The sequence below is a fragment of the Gobio gobio genome (genome assembly GCF_949357685.1).
Source record: "Gobio gobio genome assembly, chromosome: 19".
Classification (NCBI taxonomy): Eukaryota; Metazoa; Chordata; class Actinopteri; order Cypriniformes; family Gobionidae; genus Gobio; species Gobio gobio.
In genome coordinates, this window is record NC_137112.1 from 46,885,832 (window position 1) to 46,910,831 (window position 25,000).

The window sequence follows — 25,000 nt, forward strand, 5'->3', positions numbered from 1 at the left end:
CTTGATGGTCACTGACAGAATTTTTCGGGGGTGAATTGGGTTGGAAAATGCAGATGCCACATGTGAGTGCAAACCGAATGATATTATTTGATGATCATATTTATCTGCAGTATGGGTCAATATGCTGATCCAAACTGAGAAAACACTGCCACAGGATCAGTGTAATAATCTCATGCTGAACGTCAGTTATGAGCTGTCAGTCATAAATCAATGCCATTGCACAAGTTAGTCTTGTGGTGAATCCACAGGCACGCAACACACACTCGAGCAGCTCATTTCACCTAAAGGCCTCATGGGAAACGATTGCTCGGACTCATTTATTCTGGATGAGCACAGATGCTGAACTATCTGTGTGTGGTTTGTTCATTAAAAACCAGATGCAAATGAAACCAGTCAAAGCAATTGTTTTCCTTTATTAAATCAGATCATGTCTTGCATTCGCTCTTACTTTCAGGTCCAGGATTTTCTTCCGGCTCTCTACGGCTTTAGAGCGGCATCGTCTGCCGGCCTTTATAATAAATACAGATTTCAGTTCAGTTTTTATTGCCCCAAATCTATTTATTTATATTTACCGGCACACAGTGACACTCGTGTGAATGACTAGCTAACACACGAGGGAAGCGGGACATCTGGATACACGCTTTACTCATTCCTCACCGGCCAGATCAGCTGATATAAATGGAAGGTGTGTATGTGTATGATCATAAAACAATGACAATGTGGCTCAAAGCAGAAGTCAGTGTGTGTGTGTGTGTGTGTGTGTGTGTGTGAGTGTGTGTTGTCTACCGCAGGGGAAAAGAGCCACAAAAGGCCGAGCGTGTTTCTCTGCTTTCATGGAAAACAACCATCACGGGGTTAACGAATAATGACCTGATTGAGATTCTTATCAAATGTAGTAAAAACAACATCCAAATGAAATGCTGAGTTTTATTTAGACCTCAAACACATTCTTTAGTGATCTGATGATGTGATAAAACACTACACTTTTACGCTCAACTTCACAGACTTAAAATATGTTCTAAGAACACTCCCATTATGTCAACAATATGATATAAATTATCATTATGGAAACGTTACTTTTGACTGTTCTCTAAACATATCAGAATAAATGTTCCATCTGATGTTGTGAGAATTTTTTTTAAAGGGATAGTTCATCCAAAAATGAAAATTGTCCTATGATTTACTCTCCCGCAAGCCATCATAGGTGTGTATGACGTTCTGCTCCCAGACGAACACAATCAGAGTTATGTTAAAAAATATCCCGACTCTTCCAAGATTTATAATGGCAGCCCAAAATATGAAGCTCATAAAAGTGCATCTATCCATCATAAAAGTGCATCTATCTATCTATCTTTCTATCTATCATAAAAGTGCATCTATCTATCTATCTATCTATCTATCTATCTATCTATCTATCTATCTATCTATCTATCTATCTATCTATCTATCTATCTATCTATCTATCTATCTATCATAAAAGTGCATCAATCCATCATAAAAGTGCATCTATCCATCATAAAAGTGCATCTATCCATCATAAAAGTGCATCTATCCATCATAAAAGTGCATCTATCCATCATAAAAGTGCATTTATCCATCATAAAAGTGCATCCATCCATCATAAAAGTGCATCTATCCATCATAAAAGTGCATCATAAAAGTGCATCTATCATCATAAAAGTGCATCTATCCATCATAAAAGTGCATCTATCCATCATAAAAGTGCATCTATCTATCCATCATAAAAGTGCATTTATCCATCATAAAAGTGCATCCATCCATCATAAAAGTGCATCTATCCATCATAAAAGTGCATCTATCCATCATAAAAGTGCATCTATCATTATAAAAGTGCATCTATCCATCATAAAAGTGCATCTATCCATCATAAAAGTGCATCTATCCATCTATCCATCATAAAAGTGCATCTATCTATCCATCATAAAAGCGCATCTATCCATCATAAAAGTGCATCTATCCATCATAAAAGTGCATCTATCCATCATAAAAGCGCATCTATCCATCATAAAAGTGCATCTATCCATCATAAAAGTGCATCTATCTATCATAAAAGTGCATCTATCCATCATAAAAGTGCATCTATCCATCATAAAAGTGCATCTATCTATCATAAAAGTGCATCTATCCATCATAAAAGTGCATCTATCCATTATAAAAGTGCATCTATCTATCCATCATAAAAGTGCATCTATCCATCATAAAAGTGCATCTATCTATCCATCATAAAAGTGCATCTATCCATCATAAAAGTGCATCTATCTATCATAAAAGTGCATCTATCTATCTATCATAAAAGTGCATCTATCCATCATAAAAGTGCATCTATCCATCATAAAAGTGCATCTATCTATCATAAAAGTGCATCTATCCATCATAAAAGTGCATTTATCCATCATAAAAGTGCATCTATCCATCATAAAAGTGCATCTATCTATCCATCATAAAAGTGCATCTATCCATCATAAAAGTGCATCTATCTATCATAAAAGTGCATCTATCCATCATAAAAGTGCATCTATCCATTATAAAAGTGCATCTATCTATCCATCATAAAAGTGCATCTATCCATCATAAAAGCGCATCTATCCATCATAAAAGTGCATCTATCCATCATAAAAGTGCATCTATCCATCATAAAAGCGCATCTATCCATCATAAAAGTGCATCTATCTATCCATCATAAAAGTGCATCTATCCATCATAAAAGTGCATTTATCCATCATAAAAGTGCATCTATCCATCATAAAAGCGCATCTATCCATCATAAAAGTGCATCTATCTATCCATCATAAAAGTGCATCTATCCATCATAAAAGTGCATCTATCCATCCATCATAAAAGTGCATCTATCTATCATAAAAGTGCATCTATCCATCATAAAAGTGCATCTATCTATCCATCATAAAAGTGCATCTATCCATCATAAAAGTGCATCTATCCATTATAAAAGTGCATCTATCTATCCATCATAAAAGTGCATCTATCCATCATAAAAGTGCATCTATCCATCCATCATAAAAGTGCATCTATCTATCATAAAAGTGCATCTATCCATCATAAAAGTGCATCTATCCATTATAAAAGTGCATCTATCTATCCATCATAAAAGTGCATCTATCCATCATAAAAGCGCATCTATCCATCATAAAAGTGCATCTATCTATCCATCATAAAAGTGCATTTATCCATCATAAAAGTGCATCTATCTATCCATCATAAAAGCGCATCTATCCATCATAAAAGTGCATCTATCCATCATAAAAGTGCATCTATCTATCCATCATAAAAGCGCATCTATCCATCATAAAAGTGCATCTATCCATCATAAAAGTGCATCAATCCATCATAAAAGTGCATCTATCCATCATAAAAGCGCATCTATCCATCATAAAAGTGCATCAATCCATCATAAAAGTGCATCTATCCATCATAAAAGCGCATCTATCCATCATAAAAGCGCATCAATCCATCATAAAAGTGCATCTATCCATCATAAAAGTGCATCTATCCATCATAAAAGTGCATCTATCCATCATAAAAGTGCATCTATCTATCCATCATAAAAGCGCATCTATCCATCATAAAAGTGCATCTATCCATCATAAAAGTGCATCAATCCATCATAAAAGTGCATCTATCCATCATAAAAGTGCATCTATCCATCATAAAAGCGCATCTATCCATCATAAAAGTGCATCAATCCATCATAAAAGTGCATCTATCCATCATAAAAGTGCATCTATCTATCCATCATAAAAGTGCATCTATCCATCATAAAAGCGCATCTATCCATCATAAAAGCGCATCAATCCATCATAAAAGTGCATCTATCCATCATAAAAGTGCATCTATCTATCCATCATAAAAGTGCATCTATCCATCATAAAAGCGCATCAATCCATCATAAAAGTGCATCCATCCATCATAAAAGTGCATCTATCCATCATAAAAGCGCATCAATCCATCATAAAAGTGCATCCATCCATCATAAAAGCGCATCTATCCATCATAAAAGCGCATCAATCCATCATAAAAGTGCATCTATCCATCATAAAAGTGCATCTATCTATCCATCATAAAAGTGCATCTATCCATCATAAAAGCGCATCAATCCATCATAAAAGTGCATCCATCCATCATAAAAGTGCATCTATCCATCATAAAAGTGCATTTATCCATCATAAAAGTGCATCTATCCATCATAAAAGCGCATCAATCCATCATAAAAGTGCATCTATCCATCATAAAAGTGCATCTATCCATCATAAAAGTGCATCTATCTATCCATCATAAAAGTGCATCTATCCATCATAAAAGTGCATCTATCCATCATAAAAGTGCATCTATCTATCCATCATAAAAGTGCATCTATCCATCAAAAAAGTGCATCTATCCATCATAAAAGTGCATCTATCCATCATAAAAGTGCATCTATCCATCATAAAAGTGCATCTATCCATCATAAAAGTGCATCTATCCCTCATAAAAGTGCATCCATCCATCATAAAAGTGCATCTATCCATCATAAAAGTGCATCTATCCATCATAAAAGTGCATCCATCCATCATAAAAGTGCATCCATCCATCATAAAAGTGCATCTATCCATCATAAAAGTGCATCTATCCATCATAAAAGTGCATCTATCCATCATAAAAGTGCATCTATCCATCATAAAAGTGCATCTATCCATCATAAAAGTGCATCTATCCATCATAAAAGTGCATCTATCCATCATAAAAGTGCATCTATCCATCATAAAAGTGCATCCATCCATCATAAAAGTGCATCTATCCATCATAAAAGTGCATCTATCCATCATAAAAGTGCATCCATCCATCATAAAAGTGCATCCATCCATCATAAAAGTGCATCTATCCATCATAAAAGTGCATCTATCCATCATAAAAGTGCATCTATCCATCATAAAAGTGCATCTATCCATCATAAAAGTGCATCTATCCATCATAAAAGTGCATCTATCCATCATAAAAGTGCATCTATCCATCATAAAAGTGCATCTATCCATCATAAAAGTGCATCCATCCATCATAAAAGTGCATCCATCCATCATAAAAGTGCATCTATCCATCATAAAACTGCTCCACACGGCTCCAGGGGTTAATAAAGGCCTTCTGAAGTGAATCTGTGTTTGTGTGAGAAAAAACAACATATTTAACACGTTTTAAAGTAAAATATCTAGCTTCTGGCGGACCGCCTTCTGTATTCAACTTACGAAAAAAGCCTAACTTGTGACGCATGAAGTAGGACATTGATATTTAACTTTATAACGTGTTAAAAATGTTTCTTTGTTTTTCTCACACAAACACATAGATTCGCTTCAGAAGGCCTTTATTAACCCCTGGAGCCGTGTGGAGCAGTTATATGATGGATAGATGCACTTTTTTAAGCTTCATATTTAGGGCTGCCATTATAAAGCTTGGATTAGCCAGGACATTTTTAATATAACTCAGATTTTATTCGTCTGAAAGCAGAATGTCATATACACCTAGGATGAGTTGAGGGTGAGTAAATCATGGGGTCATTTTCATATTTGGGTGAACTATCCCTTTAAAGACCAGATATCTTTGAGCAAACGTTGTATTAACGTTACTGAAAGAACGTTTGTTCATAACCTTCAGGGAAGTTCTAACGTTCCCTGTTCGCTGGGTGATGAATACAAATGGACTTTTCCTCTATATTGGTCTCTATATGGAAATACTCACGTCGCTCATGAGGCTCTTAAACACCACCAGTTCAGCTTTCAGTCTTTCAACCTTCTCGCTCAGCTCGTCCTGAATGACTTCAGACTCGTTTACGTTCTGAAAACACAAACACAAGAGCAAAGCAACATAAGATTACATGAAGCAGCCTGTGTGTGTGTGTGTGTGTGTGTGTGTGATGACATCTCACTCTGGGTTCAGCTGGTTAGTGTGGTCTAGTTAGCCCCTTCTGCTTCATAATGTGATCTGACAGCAAAAGCATCTCCAATGACAACCATTAAAAGCAGCCATTTACACTAGATTTTTACATTTTATTTTGTATTTATTTGATCAAAAATACAGTAACAACAGAAATATTGTGAAATATTATTACAAATTAAAATAACTGTTTCTATTTTATTTCTATAAAATAAATTATACACTCTAAAAATCCTGGGTTAAAACAACCCAAGTTGGGTTGAAAATGGACTGACCCAGCAATTGGGTTGTTTTAACCCAGTGAATGGGTCGTTTTAACCCAGTAAATGGGTCGTTTTAACCCAGTGATTGGGTCGTTTTAACCCAGTAAATGGGTCGTTTTAACCCAGTGAATGTGTCGTTTTAACCCAGTGAATGGGTTGTTTTAACCCAGTGAATGGGTCGTTTTAACCCAGTGAATGTGTCGTTTTAACCCAATGAATGGGTTGTTTTAACCCAGTGAATGTGTCGTTTTAACCCAATGAATGGGTTGTTTTAACCCAGTGAATGTGTCGTTTTAACCCAGTGAATGTGTCGTTTTAACCCAGTGAATGTGTCATTTTAACCCAGTGAATGTGTAATTTTAACCCAGTGAATGGGTTGTTTTAACCCAGTGAATGGGTCGTTTTAACACAGTGAATGGGTCGTTTTAACCCAGTGAATGTGTCGTTTTAACCCAATGAATGTGTCGTTTTAACCCAGTGAATGTGTCGTTTTAACCCAGTGAATGGGTTGTTTTAACCCAGTGTGTCATTTTAACCCAGTGAATGGGTCGTTTTAACCCACACTCTAAAAAATGCTGGGTTAAAAACAACCCAAGTTGGGTTGAAAATGGACTAACCCAGCAATTGGGTTGTTTTAAGCAAACATTTAACCCAACCGATGGGTTAAAACAACTCATTCACTGGGTTAAAACAACCCAAATGCTGGGTTAGTTCATTTTCAACCCAATGGGTGGGTCGTTTTAACCCAGTAAATGGGTTGTTTTAACCCAGTGAATGTGTCGTTTTAACCCAGTAAATGGGTTGTTTTAACCAAGTGAATGCGTCGGTGTAACCCAGTGAATGGGTCATTTTAACCCAGTGAATGGGTTGTTTTAACCCAGTGAATGTTTCGTTTTGACCCAGGGAATGGGTTGTTTTAACCCAGTGAATGTTTTTTTTTTTAACCCGGCGAATGTGTCGTTTTAACCCAGTAAATGTTTTTTTTTAACCCGGTGAATGTGTCGTTTTAACCCAGTAAATGGGTTGTTTTAACCCAGTGAATGTGTTGTTTTAACCCAGTAAATGTTTTTTTTTAACCCAGTAAATGTTTTTTTTTTAACCCAGTGAATGTGTCGTTTTAACCCAGTGAATGTGTCATTTTAACCCAGTGAATGTGTCGTTTTAACCCAGTGAATGTGTTGTTTTAACCCAGTGAATGTGTTGTTTTAACCCAGTGAATGTGTTGTTTTAACCCAGTGAATGTGTTGTTTTAACCCAGTGAATGTGTTGTTTTAACCCAGTGAATGTGTCGTTTTAACACAGTGAATGTGTCATTTTAACCCAGTGAATGGGTTGTTTTAACCCAGTGAATGTGTTGTTTTAACCCAGTGAATGTGTTGTTTTAACCCAGTGAATGGGTTGTTTTAACCCAGTGAATGTGTCATTTTAACCCAGTGAATGGGTTGTTTTAACCCAGTGAATGTGTCATTTTAACCCAGTGAATGGGTTGTTTTAACCCAGTGAATGTGTCATTTTAACCCAGTGAATGTGTTGTTTTAACCCAGTGAATGGGTTGTTTTAACCCAGTGAATGTGTCATTTTAACCCAGTGAATGGGTTGTTTTAACCCAGTGAATGTGTCATTTTAACCCAGTGAATGGGTTGTTTTAACCCAGTGAATGTGTCATTTTAACCCAGTGAATGGGTTGTTTTAACCCAGTGAATGTGTCATTTTAACCCAGTGAATGTGTTGTTTTAACCCAGTGAATGTGTTGTTTTAACCCAGTGAATGTGTCGTTTTAACCCAGTGAATGTGTCATTTTAACCCAGTGAATGGGTTGTTTTAACCCAGTGAATGTGTCGTTTTAACCCAGTGAATGTGTTGTTTTAACCCAGTGAATGGGTTGTTTTAACCCAGTGAATGTGTCGTTTTAACCCAGTGAATGTGTCGTTTTAACCCAGTGAATGTGTCATTTTAACCCAGTGAATGGGTTGTTTTAACCGAGTGAATGTGTCGTTTTAACCCAGTAAATGGGTTGTTTTAACCCAGTGAATGTGTCGTTTTAACCCAGTGAATGTGTTGTTTTAACCCAGTGAATGGGTTGTTTTAACCCAGTCAATGTGTCGTTTTAACCCAGTGAATGCGTCGTTTTAACCCAGTGAATGTGTCGTTTTAACCCAGTGAATGTGTTGTTTTAACCCAGTGAATGGTTTGTTTTAACCCAGCGGTTGGGTTAAATGTTAAATGTAAAACAACCCAATTGCATTTTTTAGAGTGTATATATACATCAGGTGCCCTGCCACACATATTTCATTACGTTTGTGATAATGTCTGACGTTCTACCATGGACTCTAACATGTTTTGTGGGAAAAAATGCCTTGGTTACCTCGTTTCAAGCCATTCTGCCGTGGTATAGAAAGCCTGCAGGAAGACTCAGCTCGATTCTCATTAATATTCAACGAGCTAAGCTGCTTGACTCTGATTGGCTAACAGCTAGCCAATGAGAGCCTGGCTATCAGCATCTTTACCCAGCACAACAAGTAGAGGAAGTGTGTTTACTATCGTCTGGAATCGCTGCAGAAATGGCTTCTTCAGGTATATTGCCATATATACACGACGTTCAGCCATCCTTGCTGTATATGTAAACCGTAGTGTTGTTTTCGTCAACGAAAAGTATGACTAAATATCTTCGTCAACAAACCTTTATAACGTGACGAAAACGAGACGAGACGCAACGTAAATGCTGGTCATGTGACGATGACGAATAAAAACGAGAATAAATGTGGTTCACAAAATAAAAACTATGCTAAAATGTCTCTTCATTTTCGTTGACGAAAATGAGACGAGACGAAAAGTCATGTTTTTATTTTGCAGTATTTCTGTGCGTCTCAATCAGGGGCTGCATCAGGTCTCACTGCGCAGACGCAGGTGACATCACTCTCTTCAAACCCCACTCGCGCGGCGTCTCCGGTGAGTGAACGGGTCCAATAACCGGCCAGTCGGGGTTCGTAAGCCCTATTCGGACGGTAATTGTTTGTCCTGCGGTCGTAAGGTGTCTTCATCATTTACAGGGGCTAGTCAGTGATTTTATGGTCGTCTTAATGCAGAATATCAGTGTTTTTCTCCCACCACCCGTGTAAAAATCTCCGGCCAAATTACCTAACTGAATTACTGTTTGACAAACACCAAGGTCGTGGGGTGCCGTCTGAATCCACATCTCTGAGTTTACAATCACTTCAGAATTCACGGTTTATATCCTTTTTGGCCACTGCAGAGCACCGTGCGGTTGTGCTTCGCTGTTATCTGGATGCATTTTAAAGATCTAGACTTGTATTACTGAAATATTGGCAAGTATTTACAAGAGCAAGATATTTCATCACCGCTCAAACAAACAAAGAAAGAAAAGCACGTAAACATTTGAAATGTCCCGTTATAACGGCAGCAATTATATATGTTAAAATAACCGCAGCATTATGAATACCTCATAAGCGAATAAGAGGCTGTGTTCACTTATTTCCACTCATTTCCATGTGGAATAAAATTACATCCTTTATTTTGAGATAAAATACAAGACAGAAAAACATTTTAACTATAATGTGGGTCTAATTTTAAACATAAATAATTAAATAATAATTTGGATATTATTTTCCTATTAAATTAAATATGCATTTATTCTTATTAAGACATTTGGAAAAACTTTTATTACATTGAAGTGGAAAATAAAACGGGTGTTGTGGAAATAGATGGGGAGAAATGTGGCCACAAAAATCACAGGAAAAAACACCACAACCCTTAAGAGACATCTCAATGTTTTTATTTATTTTATTTAAATGTATGTGTGTATACTTGTTTAGTTGGTAAAATAAATATGTTGTAACTTCAAATCGGAGCATCTTCCGTGTCTGGAATGGATGTATTCTTGAGTCTATAAGGTAACAATAATATAATAAGATAACCTTGTTTGAAATGGGTTTGGCTAAAAGAAGATTTTGGTTTTTGTCTATAATACAGTACGTACTTATACTATATTGACTGGGTTAAATAGAATTGCATTACTAAAAAGAGACTAAAATAAAATTTTCATAGACTAAAACTTGACTAAAATGTCATTAGATTTCGTCGACTAAAACTAGACGAAAATAGTCATAGATAATTCTGACTAAAATAAGACTAAAATGCTCAGACTTTTAGTCGACTAAAACTTGACTAGACTAAAAAGAGTATGACTATGACTAAAACTAATAAAAACTAAAATGACTGCTTGACACAAAGACTAGACTAAAACTAAAATGAAAACAGGCCGCCAAAAACAACACTAGTAAACCGTCACCGAGCTGGACGAATCCTGTGGGCGAGCTCATGAATATTAATGAGCTCAGGCCACACCACGTCAGACTGACCAGCTTTTGTAAATGGCCTGATTTCTCTGCTTATTTCTTTTCAGTGGCTAGAGGTAGCAGTTCATTTTCACATTCACAACATTACACAAACACATAAGGACCTAACATTTAAAAAAATACAAGTAAAAACGGTTTTGTGTGGCAGGGCACCTTTAAGGGATCAAATTATTGACTACAGGGGCACTTTATAACTTGATGTATGTTGAAGTATCTAATATATTTCTTTAATCTATTTCCTATATTTTAAAATGGCTGAAAATGCATTTTAAGATTGGAAATGTGCCAGCGGAGCACAGATCACACTGATCAACCCAGCCTGAACACAACACACACTCTCCAGTCTAATGACAGCCCCACCGAGCCGATGCTGAAGGTTGGAGAGGAAATCCATACGGCTCAGGGCAGAATTGGAAAAGCAGGCTCTGGGCATATGTTTGGGCTCTCCGGGGACGGCTCTCTCCTCTGCGCTTCTGCTGACCCATAATCCACCACAAACACAGATGCAGCCGCTTATTGATTTTCCCGCTGCTTCAGCAGAGATGGATCTCACACCTGCAGCTGTGATTCTGGGGTATGTTGGGTCGTTTGAGACATGCGATTAATGTGACAGTGCAGTACAAACGGGTCAGTTATGATGTCATGTTTAACACCGACACGCCTGACCCCACACACACACACACACACACAAACACTAGCTTATAGCCACATCCCAATTCAGAGGCTGCACAATAAAAGGCCGTCCCAATTCGAAGGCTGCTTTAAATGCGACCTCGATATTAAATAAAACCACCTTTTTTTCCCCCTAGGAAATTAAAGGAACACTCCACTTTTTTTGAAAATAGGCTCATTTTACAAGTCCCCTAGAGTTAAATAGTTGAGTTTTACCGTTTTTAAATCCATTCAGCCGATCTTTGTATCTGGCGGTAGCACTTTTAGCATAGCTTAGCATAGATCATTGATTCTGAACAGTCCATTAGCATCTCATTCAAAAAATGACCAAAGACTCTTTCAATATTTTTCCTATTTAAAACTTGACTCTTCTACAGTTACATCGTGTGCAAGACAAACTGAAAATGAAAAGTAGCGATTTTCTACACCTATATGGCTAGGAACTACTTTCTCACTCCTGCGTAATAGTCGCGGATCTTCGCGGCCGTACCACGGCTGCAGCGGCGCAATGATATTACAGCGCCTGAAAGTAGTCCAGCTAGGTAACTTTCAATGTGACCGGCACTAAGTTCGTGTAGTTGCAGAGAAAGTTTCAGGCTTGCAGCCGAAAAATTGTGTTGTGGATTTAGCTGTGATTAGCCATGGTTCTGTGTGTTGTAAAGGGCTGTGATAGTAAGTCGAAGGTGTAACTACCACCATGTTTCACAGAATACCAACCAATCATTGCGCCGCTGCAGCCGTGGTACGGCCGCGAAGATCCGCGACTATTACGCAGGAATGAGAAAGTAGTTCCAAGCCATATAGGTGTAGAAAATCGCAACTTTTCATTTTCAGTTGGTCTTCGCACACGATGTTACTGTAGAAGAGTCAAGTTTTAAATATGAAAAATATTGAAAGTGTCTTTGGTAATTTTTTGAATGAGATGCTAATGGACTGATCAGAATCAATGATGTATGCTAAGCTATGCTAAAAGTGCTACCGCCAGATACAAAGATCGGCTGAATGGATTAAAAAACGGTAAAACTCAACTATTTAACTCTAGGGGACTTGTAAAATGAGCCTATTTTCAAAAAAAGTGGAGTGTTCCTTTAAGGATAAAACAGATGGATCCTTCGTGGCCTTGCCTACCCCATAATTCATTGCGTGCCGCCCGGTGACGACAGGATAAAAAAAAACTAGCAGAGCTGAGGTGACAACTAGGCCTGTCGTGATTGGTCGATACAATCGACTGCGTCGACGCTGTTATTTAGTCAATGTCAATATTTTTATTCAACTGGGTAATTTGGGTACGATATGAAATTGTATTAGTACCGGTACTTTAAAAATGACAGCGCTCTAATAAGAGCAGTATTTCTTAATGTGTGTGTGTGTGTGTGACAGCAGGAGTGAGGACGTGTGTGTGTGTGAGCGTTCACTAAACAATGGAAGCAGAACAGTCAAATATATACGCGCAGCTCAGGGAAAAGAAAGCAACAGAAGTGCGGCGCGGCCGGACTCTGACCTGAAGCGCAACCGCGCACACGCCTTTCACTTAGACTGATCGTGACGGCAGTTTCGCGGATTATTGGGTTTGAATGGTAAAAAATCTGTAAAAATGCACGTCCTGTTGAGTATTCGGGTAAACGCAGTTGGATGTGTCTTTAGTGAACGTATACAGAGTTGAATGAGAAATCGGGTGTTACAATGAATTTGGTCCGTGCAGCTCTTAAAGGGCCGGACCTCATATTCTGTGTGAAGCAGGGCAGGAACAAGCCGGCCAAGTGAGTTTTATAGGGTTTTTTAACCCTAAAACAATAATAAAACAATGAATTTTAAGTTCTGTCACATTATTCAATTACTTTGACAGTTTTTTGCCATGGTATCGGTATTGAGGTATTTTGGTCTGGTATCGTATCGAAGTCATAATTTTGGTATCATGACAACACTATTCTATATAAAACGTATTTGCTGATATTCTCTTTTTTTGTTATGTTGGTTTACAAATTTGTACCTTTTTTAAATTTTTACTCTTTTAGTTTTACATTTTGTCAAGGGCTTGTTTACATTTATACTTATAGTACACTACTGAATGCCAACGTTGCAAGTTAAATGAAATGTTTTTAAGTAAAATTGTTGAAAATTATTGTGATAAATTAGTCGATAGATTAATCGATTAATCAATAAATTAGTCGATAGATTAATCGATATAAAAATAGTCGTTAGTGGCAGCCCTAGTCATGACTAACAGACAGCAGACAAACCGCAATGCACCTGTCACTCAAAGTGACCACGCCCTTAATTATGCAGAACTTTAAGGCTTTATATAATGCAAACGAATGAGTTATGAATAAATTCACCCCCCTCACAGTCGTCATGAAGGGCAAAATTAGCCGTATAGACCAAAAGCACAATTTGTCCCAGACTGTAAACATGTGTTCTTCTGCTGTAAATTTTTTTTTTACAAAAGAAATTCTGCTCCTTCTGGAGTCTGTCTCTAGTGGCCAGTCCATGAACTGCAGATTAACTCACTTCCGAATCGGCTTCAAGAGAAACTGCAGGAGGTGCCGCTTGGTTTCAGCCCTACGCAGTCATCAATTTCGCATCCAGTGTCACGTTGTTTAAATAGCAAATGCATTTGCGCGTATCTGTTCGCCCATGGGCGTCTGGTCTGAAAACCAGGTGTTTGTGAGGAACTGAAAACGACTGCGCCATTGACTAACAATAACCTGCTCTAAAGTCAATAGTGCTGTATTTTTTGTGTTATTTAAAGGACGTGTTAGTAATATGCACCTATAGACGGGTACACAGCACGCGTACACTCTGTTTATTACACACACAGGGACGCGCAGCAGCACACACACATTTTTAAATATTAAAAATAAAAGTATTCCTCGCTGGAGAAGCGTTCAGTCTTTCCGCTCGCAAATTTCGCCATGTAAATAGTGAATCCGCCATGGTGCAAGCGCAACTGGATTTTAAAGGGAATGGAACAGAGGTGGACAGTAACGAAGTACATTTACTTGAGTACTGTACTTAAGTACACTTTTTGAGTATCTGTACTTTACTGAAGTATTATTTTTTAGGGAAACTTTTACTTTAACTTCACTACATTTGAAAGACAAATATCGTACTTTTTACTCCACTACATTTCTATCAAGGTCCTCAAAGTCAAAAGTTGTTTCTGTAGCAGCTTTGCAAGTCAGAGGATGATTTTTTTTCTTCTTTAAGCAAAATGCAAATGTCTGGGAGAAAGAGAAGCATAGACATATGGAAGAATCTGAAGTCTGTTTTTTTGTGCCTCTGAGATGCCAGAGCACGAGCACTGAATAGAGCTTTCTTTTGGGGGGTTTTCGCACTTAAACAGACCAATACACACAAAATGTCAATTTTCATTTTGGAAAGTATTCACATAAACAAAGTTGATTATGTCTTAAGTGAACGTAAACAGTTGGGGGAATATCGGATGTGTATCAGTGTGTAGGATTTGTGCATTCTGCCTTAAAGTGACAGCAGCTTTGTAAAAAGCTTTGTAACTTTTAAGTATTTAAATTAGTTCAAGGTGGTCGTATGGAGCATCACAGACTGGCTTAAACCACCATGGCATAGCGTGCATTTATACAACAATGCAACAATAATAAAATAATGCATTGACATAAAAAAGGAAATTTACTTTTGATACTTAAGTACTTTTAAAAGCAAGTACTTCTATACTTTTACTTAAGTAAAAATAGTTTTTAACAACTTTCACTTGTAACGGAGTAATATTTGACCAGTAGTACTTTTACTTTCACTCGAGTAATGGAGTTGTGTATTTTGTCCACCTCTGGAATGGAATAGGCCTATAACTAGGGCTGGGCGATATGGCTGAAAACTGTATCACGATTCACGATATAAGTGTTTCATATCGGTCGATAACGATAATTATTAATATGTTTTATGACCTATTTAAAATAAGGACCAGGATCTAATTTTTACATTTAAACATTTTTATTTTAAACTTAACCTTCCTCTGATTATAATCCCCTCAGTTATAAACGCAGAAATGGCAACAAAACCAGTCTAAAATCACAATGAACACTTAATTATCTCTCACATTAAGGTGACTCCGTTAATTATCTGTAACTGTTAGCGTTTAGATGCTTTGTTATAAGGCCCTGATGCAGAGTAACATTACCTCTCCATGTAGTTTCAAAGGCTGAATCTGAAATCGCCCCCTATACCTTTAAATAGGGCATTATTTGAGGGGACAGCCATTTGTAGTGGTGCCCGAAACCATAGTGGACATTATCAAGTGCACTCATTCAATCCCACATTGCACTTCAATCACGAGTGTACAGCCGATGTACACACAGCGGCTGTCTGAATTCACTCACTTGTTTTCATTCACTCCTTCAAGTGAACTGTATTAGTGGATTAAAGTAGGGAATAGTGATTGAGGGTTTATTGGGCGATTCCGGATTCAGCCAAAGTCAAGAATAACACAACATCAAGTATAAACACGTCCCCAAACGAACGAGGCGCGCGCTGTCAGCGGAGTCTCGCGCTGCGGAGCCAGACGAAAGTATAAACAAGGCTTAGTTTGGTAAAACAAGTTAGTGGTATTACCAGTCTTGGTGGGGACGACAGTCTTGCAGACGACATTACGGTCAGACTTATACAATCCAAAAAACTGCCATACAGGCAAGCTGACTTGTTTTCCTGTTTTATCAACAATTTCCTCGCTCGCTGCGGCACTCTAATACGTATGGCCCTATTTCAATGATCTGAGCGCATGGTTTGAAGCGCATGGTGCAGGTGCATTTAAGGCACATCCGAATCCACTTTTTCTAGTTTGCTAGCCTGTCACTCCCTATGTTGCTTGGTTACCAGAGAGTGAGTGCTGTGACACTCTAAAACATCGAGAGTGTGATATTAACGCATCCACTCACACACACACGCACACTTATACACACACACCTATGAAAAACTGAGTCTATGAACCACATTTGGAATTCTTTGAAATCACAGCTTCATCTGAAAAATATGAAACTTGGTGACTTTTCCAGCATTAGGTATGTTAACACAAAAAAAATTTGAGGGCATGATTCGAGCATGCTAAGTGGTCGTAAAAAAATACTCCCACTTGTGCTCTTTGGTCAAAAATGACCCCCATTGGAAATGAATGGGAAATCTGCAAAAACACAAAGATTCACAGAATTTGTGTGTGTACAATCTACAAATCGGCCACAATGCTGAAAAAAGTACACAGCAGTAAAGGGCTGACACTCTAAAACATCAAGAGTGTGATATTGACACATCCACTCACACACACATGCACACACACACACTTATACACACATACACATTTATGAAAAACTGAACCTATGAACCACATTTGGAATTTTTTAAAAATCACTTTTACTCGGGACATGCTAGCTGGCAACATAGGATTCCATTCATTATGCTAAGCTAAGCTAGCGGTGACCCTGCCAAACTAAAACAATGCATGCACTGAGACAAAAATTAATTTGCCCTCATATCTAAATGTAGGAAAGAAGTTGAATAAGCCTGTTGTCAGTGATATAAGTATTTGAAATGAACATGATTTCTTAATGTCTAGTGACATATCAGGGCCATTTTATGATTAATTGAAATAAATTTCTTACATACAGTTCCTTTAAAATTTTGGTATGAAGAGGTCTTTACAAAAATATTACTTTGTTATAAAACAAAAACAAGCCCAGCCCAGGTGAGAAAAAGTAACGCAAAAGTAACGTAACGCATTGCTTTTCTTAAAAAGTAACTAAGTAACTCAATTAGTTACTTTTTAAGGGAGGAACGCAATATTGTAATACATTACTTTTCAAAGTAACTTTCCCCAACACTGCTCTTTATTACTAGTTAAATATAACTTTCAAAAAAGTCCAGTACAAACCTGACTGCCTCATGAACAGCAGCTGTCTCAGAACGGTCCTCCGTTAGATTTAACAACGATCGGTCCGGCCTTCGAGGGATGCCGCCTCTGAATCGGGACACAGCTTATATTTGCTCAGATCACGTGTGTGTGAACTTACTCATCGTGTATTTTAGCATGACGGCATGGATACTTTCACATACTTTAAAAGGGTTGCATCATCGAACGCCAGATTTAATTTTCTTGTTTAAAATAGGAAAAGAGCTCTCAATGTTGTGGTCGCTAAACGTTTACTATTCATACTTTAACATATTCGAATTATGTTGAAATCTCTGACTACATTTGCAGATACATTTTTACAATTGCATTCACTCATGCCCCTTGAAGTATGATTCCTCATATATTTTCAGGGCATTTTTATACATATTTTCGAAATGTACATTCACTCCAAATGTATTTTTAGATGGGAAATGTATTTTCTTGCACCTTGATATTTCCTCACATATTATTTGGCCATTTTATAAATATATTTTCAATGTAAATACATTTATATTGTTCACAACATGTAACAAATACATCACGCATTCCCTCCAAATGTATTTTATAATTGGAAATGAATACCTTGAAGTATGTTTTCTAATATATTTCCTCAAACATTTTTATTATAAATATATGTTTTGAATGTAAATATATTTATATTGTCCAAAATACATTTTGCATTCACTTCAAATGTATTTAAAGACCGGAAATGTTTTTGTTCTATGTAATTTAGAAAACTAATATATTGCTTCAATATATTTAAATGTACTGAAAATGTATTTCAAGATTGGAAATGCATTTTTTTTGCCCCTTGAAGTGAAGTATGTTTTCTAATAAAGGTTTCAACTAAATATTAGGACTGTCAAAAGATTAATCGCATCCAAAATAAAAGTTTGTGTTTACATAATATATGTGTGTGTACTCTGTTAAGTATTATTTATATATAAATACACACACAATCATGTATATATTTAAGAAATATTTGCATGTATATACTGTATATACATTTATATAATCTATAATATATATAAATATAAATGTTTTATATATAAAAATAATATTTTTTTCTTAAATATATACATGCTTGTGTGTGTATTTATATATAAATAATACTTAACAGAGTACACACACATATATTATGTAAACACAAACTTTTATTTTGGATGCGATTAATCGCGATTAATCTTTTGACAGCCCTACTAAATATATTTTTTTAGCTGTGCTGTTTACATTTACATATCTGGCATATATTCTACACACTGTACACGTTGTCTCATGGGAAAAAGGAGACATCAGAAAAAGCCTCCATTGGTTGTTAATGGGGAAACACATCATTAGAGGTGCTAATCGGACTATAAAATCATGTTAAATAACATCAATTGAATCTTTCCATTGATGTTAGAGATTGTTCATGGAACCGTAGATGCTCATAACTTAATTTTTAAGAGTGTATGTCTGTATCAGAGCCATAGAGAGAGAGAGTTGCGACAACTCCATAGACTCCAATGGAACGTTTTTTTTACAGCAATGGCGGCTCGTGGAGACTCTCAATAGTTCCCGGAAGTAGCAGCCGCGCCATAGAGTTACAGCAGAACAGACCGTTTGTGATGCAATTTTAAAAGGTAAGACGTTTAATCAGTAAGATTTTAAATTATCAGCACATCTTAATCAAAATAACTCGTACATTAAAGCCTGCTTCTGTAGATTATTCATCATTAAAAAAATATATATTTTAAAAACAACATCGCTGTAACTACATACTCATGCTACATAGCTAGACATGTGCCGGTAAACGGTAATATGATATACCGCAATAATGAACATGCACAATATTGTTATCGTGGGCACTTCAAAATACCGCGAATAATTATTTATTACGAATTATTCAGATTTTTTGAATGAATTTTAAGAATACTTTACCCATCAACCGTTTCAAATGAAAAACATGTCAAAGAGGAACGCGACTGAAGTGCACATTCATTCTTCGACAGCAGAGGGCGCTGACGCAACAGCAGAAATGCAGCCGTTTCCCCAGTAATCACATAACCTAATACATAATACTTAAAGACTTAAGGCTATTCATTTTCAAACTTGCATTTTATATTTTAATCTGGACTAAATTACATGCCCTAGATATTGTTTGAATATGTTCTGACAGTTGTTCAATCACACACTTTACAAGGCTCCAGTATTTAACATTAGTTCATTCATTAACAAACTGACAATGAAAAATACTTCTAAAGCATGTATTAATCTTAGATAAATGTACATTTCAGCATACCGATTGTTCTTTATAATTCTTTTGCACTTTAATCTGTTTTAAATATTTGTTTACTTTAGACATTTTTGTGTATTGCTTTATTGTATTTAAATGTTTGGTTCTTTTGTTATAAGAAAGTGATTTAACCTGTTTATAGTATGACAACACTTTTTTTGCAACTTATTTCAATATCGTGATAATACCGTATACCGTGATAAAAGCTTCAGCAATTAATCGCAACATGAAAATTTGATACCGGCACATGCCTACTACATACACATGTCGATGTGTGATAAAATTATTGAAAATCAATGTATTTATTGACTATTAATTACCAAAAATCGCAGTTCTGTCACTGTGACTATCAATTTGAATTGCCCGTTAAAGCACTTCCTGGAACTATTCGAGGTCTACATGAATCACGTGACTATAAAGCGTTTTGAACTTCCGTTGTCGTGACTCTCTCTCTCTATGGCTCTGGTCTGTATAATGCCAGTGTTACCCTGCATCATGATATCTGGATGTGTGTGCTCGTGCTAGATTTCAGGGTCGTAAAGTGGCACACACACGTCATGTAACAGCAAATGTAATTAGCATCACAGCGAGAGCGTCTAGACGGCTCCAGCGGCGCAGGAGAGCTCACCTCCTGCAGCGTCTCCACCATGGACTCCATCTGCTCTCTTCTGGACAGCTCCTCTTCCCATCTGAAACACACACACACACACCTCTGATGAGTATAACGGCGCTGGACGGGATTCATCAAATCTTATATCACACAATGAGTCATTTTATAGCATGGTAACAGAGTCCAATATCATTATTTCCTGTTGTGGCAACAGCGTCAAAGCCGCATTTTGTGGAGAATCACAAAGCTAATCTTATTTTTTATTTATTTTTCAGAGCTTGATCTGCTCAAGAAAGATCCGAGCTCTTTTTCAAAGTCTTGATGTTGTTTTTTGGCTCTACTAGAGCAGGTTTTCCTGCTTGAATGTTGATTATTTTCCTCATATTCTCCATTGTTGCGGCTCCTCTCTTCCCAGTCTGTCAGTAACGCTCCTGTCTCTGTGAAGCCCCTCCTTCTGAAACGCACACTGAGCTCTGATTGGTCAGCTGGATCAGTGTGTTGTGATTGGTCAAGCGCTTCAAGCTTTTTTGGGAAATGTCCCGCCCTTTACCATAACCTGAGTTTCACCCATAGGATCTGAAGAGCAGTTTTGTAGCGTAAAGTAGAGTCGAGCTGAACTTTCTGATCTGAAAAATGACAATTCGTACAAATAAAAACATATTTAATTTAGCATTTCTTAGTGTGTTTGTGTGTGAGAGAGAGAGAGAGAGAGAGAGAGAGAGAGAGAGAGAGAGAGAGAGAGAGAGAGAGAGAGAGAGAGAGAGAGAGAGAGAGAGAGAGAGAGAAATGTGAAAACCTTTGGCCTAGGTTATTTTATTATATTTTATCCAGATAATGCATAGTAGGCTATTATTGCATTTGTCTATTTCAAAGATGGCAGAGAGGGGGCAAATGGCAAATTAATATTTCATAATAATTTTGAATATTTAGTTTTTTCTTTCCTTTTTCTTTCCTTCTGAATCCAATGCCTGTTCACATGCTTGTAATTCCCTTGTCCGAGTAAAACATCTGCTTGTCCAGAAAAAAAATGGATTTTGTTTGTGTGTGTGTGTGTGTGTGTGGGCATGTTTTTGTGAAATATCAGGACACAAATGTGTATAATGACATGGGTATTACAAAAAGAGGGTGAAATATGAGGACGTTCCCCATGTCCTCACTTTTCAAAATGCTTATAAATCACAGAATTAGGTTTTTTTCACAGAAAGTAAACTGCAGTCTCCTGTGAGGGCTAGGTTTAGGGGCAGTGTGTGTGTGTGTGTGTGTGTGTGTGTGTGTGTGTGTGTGTGTGTGTGTGTGTGTGTGTGTGTGTGTGTGTGTGTGTGTGTGTGTGTGTGTGTGTGTGTGTGTGTGTGTGTGTGTGTGTGTGTGTGTGTGTGTGTGTGTGTGTGTGTGTGTGTGTGTGTGTGTGTGTGTGTGTGTGTGTGTGTGTGTGATGGGTAGGTTTAGGGGCAGTGTAAGGGGATACAAAATACGGGTTGTACGGTATAAAAACCATTACGCCTATGGAATGTCCTCACATTTCACAAAAACAAACATGTGTGTGTGTGTGTGTGTTGTAAATTTAATTTATTCTGAAGCAATACCATTGTTCAATCAGCTTTGACATATTTAAATCTGCCCTTTTATCGGCATAACATTTTTTATTTTTCCATAATCTTATTAAATATAGGCTATGCTTCAGCTTTCATTTTATATTCTTAAATTTGATCAATTAAACTAGAATAAGACTCTGTGTTCAAAGGGATGCTCGGAGCTCCAGTGGTTTTAAACTGGATGATGGTGAACAATTCCAGGATATGCTTTTTTTTCATTGGTTGTTGTGTTAAATCTTACCCAGATACAGTAGTGCTATTTTCTGATTGGCTATTGTGTAGCCTCTTTCTTTTTTTTGATTGGCTGAACTCCAGGGAAGAATTTTTTGGCGCTGCGGCATATTAAATATATGATAAATAGTTTTTCTGCGTGAGAAATACAATGTGTGGCGGGAGTGTGTGACAAAAGACCGAAATGAGTGACTGTCACGCTCAATTCGTGACACTTGAGAGCCCTGTTACAATAGAGAAATACAAGCCATTTATCACAGAGCCAACAATATTTATAGTTTACAATGTCAGGTTTATTAGAAAGCTAAGTTAGCTCTTGTGCCCAACAACTCCATTTAAAGTCTTGACTTTTGGATCCCACTTTTGCATTCAAAGCAGTCCTGCCCCTTCATTTTGTGAGGATATGGACACCGTTTGACTTCATCTCCATTTCAGTGTGATTGATCCTCCGGTGAAGCCCTGGGCCGTGGTCTGCTGGCGTCTGTGGTCTGTGCCCGCCCCGAGGTGTCTGGGACGGGGCAGCTGGGTAACCTGATACTGACAGTGGAAAACCAGCTGAACCCGGCCGAAGGGTGGGCATACTAGTGAGCTTATTCATGTCACAGAGGATCACTGAGACACTTTTTATTATTAGATATATATACACCGATCAGGCATAACATTAAATAACACTGATGATCTGTTAGTGGGTGGGATATATTAGGCAGCAAGTGAACATTTCGTCCTCAGAGTTGATGTGTTAGAAGTAGGAAAAATGGGCAAGCGTAAGGATTTGAGCGAGTTTGACAAGGGCCAAATTGTGACGGGTCAGAGCATCTCCAAAACTGCAGCTCTTGTGGGGTGTTCCCGGTCTGCAGTGGTCAGTTTCTGTCAAAAGTGCTCCAAGGAAGGACCAGTGGAGAACCGGCCACAGGGTCATGAAGGACCAGTGGAGAACCGGCCACAGAGTCATGGAGGACCAGTGGAGAACCGGCCACAGGATCATGGAGGACCAGTGGAGAACCGGCCACAGAGTCATGGAGGACCAGTGGAGAACCGGCCACAGGATCATGGAGGACCAGTGGAGAACCGGCCACAGGATCATGGAGGAACAGTGGAGAACCGGCCACAGGATCATGGAGGACCAGTGGAGAACCGGCCACAGAGTCATGGAGGACCAGTGGAGAACCGGCCACAGGGTCATGGAGGACCAGTGGAGAACCGGCCACAGAGTCATGAAGGACCAGTGGAGAACCGGCCACAGAGTCATGGAGGACCAGTGGAGAACCGGGCACAGGGTCATGGAGGACCAGTGGAGAACCGACCACAGGGTGATGGAGGACCAGTGGAGAACCGGGCACAGGGTCATGGAGGACCAGTGGAGAACCGACCACAGGGTGATGGAGGACCAGTGGAGAACCGGGCACAGGGTCATGGAGGACCAGTGGAGAACCGGCCACAGGGTCATGAAGGACCAGTGGAGAACCGGGCACAGGGTCATGAAGGACCAGTGGAGAACCGGCCACAGGGTGATGGAGGACCAGTGGAGAACCGGCCACAGGGTCATGGAGGACCAGTGGAGAACCGGCCACAGGGTCATGAAGGAACAGTGGAGAACCGACCACAGGGTCATGAAGGACCAGTGGAGAACCGGCCACAGGGTCATGAAGGAACAGTGGAGAACCGGCCACAGGGTCATGAAGGAACAGTGGAGAACCGGACACAGGGTCATGAAGGAACAGTGGAGAACCGACCACAGGGTGATGGAGGACCAGTGGAGAACCGGACACAGGGTCATGAAGGACCAGTGGAGAACCGGCCACAGGGTCATGGAGGACCAGTGGAGAACCGACCACAGGGTCATGAAGGACCAGTGGAGAACCGGCCACAGGGTCATGAAGGAACAGTGGAGAACCGGCCACAGGGTCATGGAGGACCAGTGGAGAACCGGCCACAGAGTCATGAAGGACCAGTGGAGAACCGGCCACAGGGTCATGGAGGACCAGTGGAGAACCGGCCACAGGGTCATGGAGGAACAGTGGAGAACCGGCCACAGGGTCATGAAGGACCAGTGGAAAACCGGCCACAGGGTGATGGAGGACCAGTGGAGAACCGGCCACAGGGTCATGGAGGACCAGTGGAGAACCGGCCACAGGGTCATGGAGGACCAGTGGAGAACCGGCCACAGGGTCATGGAGGACCAGTGGAGAACCGGCCACAGGGTCATGAAGGACCAGTGGAGAACCGGCCACAGGGTCATGAAGGACCAGTGGAGAACCGGCCACAGGGTGATGGAGGACCAGTGGAGAACCGGCCACAGGGTGATGGAGGACCAGTGGAGAACCGGCCACAGGGTCATGGAGGACCAGTGGAAAACCGGCCACAGGGTCATGAAGGACCAGTGGAGAACCGGCCACAGGGTCATGGAGGACCAGTGGAGAACCGGCCACAGGGTGATGGAGGACCAGTGGAGAACCGGCCACAGGGTCATGGAGGACCAGTGGAAAACCGGCCACAGGGTCATGAAGGACCAGTGGAGAACCGGCCACAGGGTCATGGAGGACCAGTGGAGAACCGGCCACAGGGTCATGAAGGACCAGTGGAAAACCGGCCACAGGGTCATGGAGGACCAGTGGAAAACCGGCCACAGGGTCATGGGCAGCCGAGGCTCATTGATGCACGTGTGGTCTGATCAAACAGACGAGCTACTGGAACTCAAACTGCTCAAGAAGTTAACGCTGGTTCTGATAGAAAAGTGTCAGAATACACCAACACAATATTAGGAAGGTAGTCATAATGTTATGCCTGATCAGGTACATATGTACGATAGGTCTTTTACATGCAATCTGTTAACAGTCGCATGATAGATAATAAATATTTGTAATATTAGAATAATATGTAATAATATTTGACATTTTTACTGTTTTCCCTGTATTAATGATCTAATAAATGGAGCAAAACAGCACTAAAATCGTACCACCCCAAACATTTGATCAGTCATAAAAATACATACAAATAAATATATATTTTTATTAATATATTTGTTTTTGCATAGAGCCATTTTAAGTATTTAATAAAACATGACATTATGTTATTATGTGGTCTCTGTTTGGGTTATAGCATCCTGGAGTAAATTAAAACCACGATCCAG

At 38.8% G+C, this 25,000-nt stretch overlaps 1 protein-coding gene across 4 annotated transcripts in view; it reads right to left on the reverse strand.

The window, feature by feature from the left end:
• The window catches only part of iffo2b (intermediate filament family orphan 2b), a 69,415-nt gene that overhangs the window by 14,536 nt on the left and 29,879 nt on the right, over positions 1-25,000 (reverse strand). For 2 of the 4 annotated variants that reach the window (XM_079844283.1, XM_079844284.1), the window contains exons 2-4: positions 20,066-20,126; positions 5,746-5,841; positions 449-508 (exon numbers count right to left, since the gene is read on the reverse strand). In XM_079844283.1, coding sequence (XP_079700409.1) covers positions 449-508; positions 5,746-5,841; positions 20,066-20,126 — 217 coding nt within the window. The remainder of the gene's footprint in view (positions 1-448; positions 509-5,745; positions 5,842-20,065; positions 20,127-25,000) is intronic. The other 2 variants (XM_079844285.1, XM_079844286.1) reach the window with 1 other exon arrangement.